This window comes from Choloepus didactylus, chromosome 7 (genome assembly GCF_015220235.1).
Source record: "Choloepus didactylus isolate mChoDid1 chromosome 7, mChoDid1.pri, whole genome shotgun sequence".
In the NCBI taxonomy this organism is placed as follows: domain Eukaryota; kingdom Metazoa; phylum Chordata; class Mammalia; order Pilosa; family Megalonychidae; genus Choloepus; species Choloepus didactylus.
The window spans coordinates 123,698,099-123,702,167 of record NC_051313.1 but is presented as its reverse complement, the minus strand read 5'-3'; the positions used below and the strand labels follow the sequence as shown (position 1 = coordinate 123,702,167).

Here is a 4,069-nt window from a genome sequence, read left to right as displayed (position 1 = left end):
GCACACACCCTCCATATGTAAAGTCTTGGGGCTTTTTAAGCTGATGTTTTATTTATAAAACTTTATCTCTATCACTCTTCTTGTCATTTCTCTCTATTCTACTTATTTACAAAGTTAGCACCTGGTACAATTCTTGACACATGATCAACACCCAAGAAGTGCTTGTTGAATGAATGATTTGATTAAGCTGCTGTTGACAAAGGCTGATATTATTTCTTTACCTCTCTACAATCTGAGTTTTTCCCAACTCATAAATTTGCTGAACACTTTTCTATCCACAATATTCTCTTTACTGCACTTTTTACGTCTTTGTTTCTTAAAGTATAGATCAGAGGGTTAAGGCTGGGTGTGACAATTGTGTAAAAGAGAGTAAAGAACTTCCCCTCATCTTGGGATGTGATGTTCTGTGGCTTCATGTACATATAAATGATTGTTCCATAAAACAGAGTTACAACTGTGAGGTGAGAACCACATGTATTCAGGACCTTATGCCACCTTGCTGGTGACTTGATCTGCATGACAGCTTGAGTGATAACTCCGTATGAGATAAGAATGAGTAATAGAGGAACTAGAAGAAATATGACTCCAAGAGCAAAGACAACAATTTCAAATACTTTTGAATAGACACAAGCCATTTTGATCAAGGAAGGCATCTCACATAAAAGATTATCTACCTCCCGGTGCCCACACCTTGGCAACTTCAAAGTCAAGGAGCAAAGGATTAAAGCACTGCCAAGACCACCCAACCAGGCAGACAGCACCATCTTCTGGCAAAGCTGGGGGTGCATGATTACTGTGTAGTGAAGAGGTTGACAGACAGCAGCGTAGCGGTCATAGGCCATCACAGCCAAGAGAAGACATTCTGTGGCTCCCAAGACAAGAGCAAAGAAGAATTGGAGCACACACCCTCCATATGTAATAGACTTTTTTGGACTCCATAGATTTACCAGCATCTGTGGGATAATGCTAGTTGTATAACAGAGGTCCAAAAAAGACAAATTGGATAAGAAGAAATACATGGGAGTATGGAGCTGTATGTCTAGGTGAGATACAAGAATGATGGTTGTGTTTCCTATCAGAGTCACGATATAGAAGATGAAAACAAACACAGAGATGATGAGCTCTAATTGGGGTCGATCAGAAAACCCTAGAAGGATGAAGTCTGTTCCAGAACTTCCATTACCTGTTTCCATGGTAACCAAAAAATGGTGTCAGTCTTAGGTAAACTGCAAAATCTCTGAAGTTTGCTGTGGGTATCTAAAACTCATTTATTTGCATGCTTTTCCCCATTGGGGTATCTCTTTTTTCTCTGAAAGTTCAGTGCCCACAGCCTCTTCATATTTAATCATATCCAAAGTGGTTCTAAAAATAACATGATAAAGCAATCAGACTAAATAGTAAAATATTGAAAAGGCTTAATATGCTATATCACCCATGGTTCTATGTATTTTGTTTAAGTAATAAAGCCATGAAATCTATTACACAGTTTTAAGAGTGGGATGTATTTTGAGGAATTGTTCCTCCTTGAAATTATGACCTAAGCTTCACTAGATTCTGATACCATTTCCCTTATCAAAGGTAGCTTGAAGTAAATTTTAAATAATATTATTCTTAGGACAAGCTCCACTATTTGGTCAGCAAAATCATTTTCCATATTCACGTTCAAATGTCTACTTTCCAATTATAATTATAAACCCAATCACCATGCTCACTACCCTCCTTTCCTCACACTCTTCTCCTTGTGTTGTTTTTATGTCAGTTTTGGGGTTCCTACTACACTGTCTTATTTTGTGTATGTTTCTGGTGCCAGGAAAAAATAATCTTTTTTTATTATTGGTCTTTATTTACATGTACAGAGGTTATATGTTGCTTTGAATACTTCTAATGACTACTATTTGCCTCACCATCTAAAAAACCTTATCAACTTGATGCAGTTGCACGTTAAACTAATTCCAGAACCATTTGTTCACCACATATACATAGCAACATCTGTGTCAGCTCCTACTTAACTGGCTAACAGCATGAATAGAAAGGCAGGTAATTCAAACAAAAAGCAGTTCATTAAACAATCAGTGAATAATTTTCCCCATGGAATTTACACTATCACTTGAGTGGATCTTCTGATTGTTTTGAAACTGTATGGATAAAGCCATCACCTCATTTAGACTCTAAATAATACAGATATGGGTACAAATTAAATCAATCTTACTATTATTTCTGAATAATGTAGCATGCCATCCAATAGGTAGAATGTTTAATGATTGAAGTTTTAAAAAAATTTTTGAATCCAGATAATTCCTGAACATGATATTCAGACCCAGAGTACATTGCATTTATAGTCTCTTTGGTGCTAATGAACAATAACCTTATTTGCTGAAATTATAATAAAATAAAGTGAAGATAAATCAACCATAGTGTATTGTTGTTGTAAGCACTTTAATTAAACTATTATAATACTATAATCATAAAGAAGGGTCTGCTATTACCTAGTAATGTGAGGTAGAGATATGGTTTTATCAGTACAAAAATGGAAATTTAAATGTGTCCATTTTTTTTTTTTTATGTAGGAGGATGTCAATTAAGTCAAATATAGCTTTTAAGTGCCCAGGTTATGGACTCAGAATGCCTGGGATCAAATTCCAGTGAAACCACTTAGAAGCTATATGTCCTTGCAATTATTTAACCTGTTTGTACCCAGGTTCTTTATGTGTTAAGTTATTTATATGTTAAATGAAGACAATAATAGTCCCTTCCTCCAAGGGAGGTTGTGAGGATTAAGATTTGTGAAAGCACTTGGAACTGTTCTTGGTTCATACTGAATTCTAAAAACTGTATCCATTTACCCACAAAACATTATTAGTCTATCTATCCCTATTCCCTTCATTTTTCACACTAGTGATTTTACCATGATGGTTTGGAGCCAAAATGGAGTGTTATTTTTTATTTTGAGTAATTTTTAAAAATGCATAAACATACTTATGTACCCCAAAATACCTACAAACACAATGTGCTCATTGAATTGATAAACCTCAGAGGTGGGAGATGACTTTATCTCCCTGAATGCCTTGATTAAAAAATGCACTTGGCTTTTTCTAACCACTTATTTTTGGAATAATGTTGGGAATTAAAAGGCCATAAATTTTAGAGTTAAAATGGACCTCAAAAGCCATCAATTCAGGCTTCTGCTATGCATAGCAAGTCATTCCACAGAATAGTCACACAACTCATATTTACATAACTTCAGATACAGGAAGATCCAGTGCAGATGAAGTAATCGCTTTCCTTTAATCAGTGCCTTTAACTTACTTTTATATTGAGTTCAAAGATGCCTCCTTGTAATGTCCAGGCACAGCCTCGTTTTCTTTACTCTGGAAATAATACAGAGTAAATTTATTTTATATGGCTTTGCAAAAAAACATTTTTATTATAAAATAAAACATGGACTGAAAAAAAAAAAAAAAAGAAAATAGAATGTTGTCAGCTACCCCAAAGCTCCATGTGCTCCATTGCAGTCATAAGTGTTCCCTGTCTCCCAAAGAATTGACCTTCCAGAGCTTTATAGTAATCACCTCCTTACAGTTTTTAATAGTTTAATTACCCAGTTGTGGATCCCTAGACCACATTGCTTTATTTGGCTTATTAAAAAATTGATATGTCTTTTAAGTCTCTTTTACTATTATAATCTATTAACAAATATATTCCTATACTAAGTATATAGAGCGTTATTAACTAATCCTAACACTCCATGAACTTTAATTACCATGTTTTTCTGGTTGATATATATTGGAACACCATGGTTGATCAAATGTCTCCAACTGGTGAGATCAGAAGTGAACACGGTATTCCAGCGGTGCTATATTATTGAAGACAACAGTGAACATCTAGATTCTGCATACATTTCTAAAGTATATGTTAGCTGTTTTTAGCTGGTGAAAAATATTATTGGCTCACTTTAAGGTTTGCATCACATAAGGCCCCAGATATTTTTCATTAGAAATGTTGCTAAGGAATTATTTTCTTGTGATTTACTATTGTAAATCCAAATATAGGACTTTTCATTTACACCTTT

The 4,069-nt window shown here is 34.7% G+C and overlaps 1 protein-coding gene across 1 annotated transcript; it reads right to left on the bottom strand.

Annotated features, from left to right (window-relative positions):
* Positions 1–248: 248 nt before the first annotated feature.
* Positions 249–1,193, bottom strand: LOC119540228 (putative olfactory receptor 2W6). Its single transcript, XM_037844311.1, has one exon. The coding sequence runs from the start codon at positions 1,191–1,193 to the stop codon at positions 249–251; it is 945 nt and encodes a 314-aa protein (XP_037700239.1).
* Positions 1,194–4,069: the final 2,876 nt, after the last annotated feature.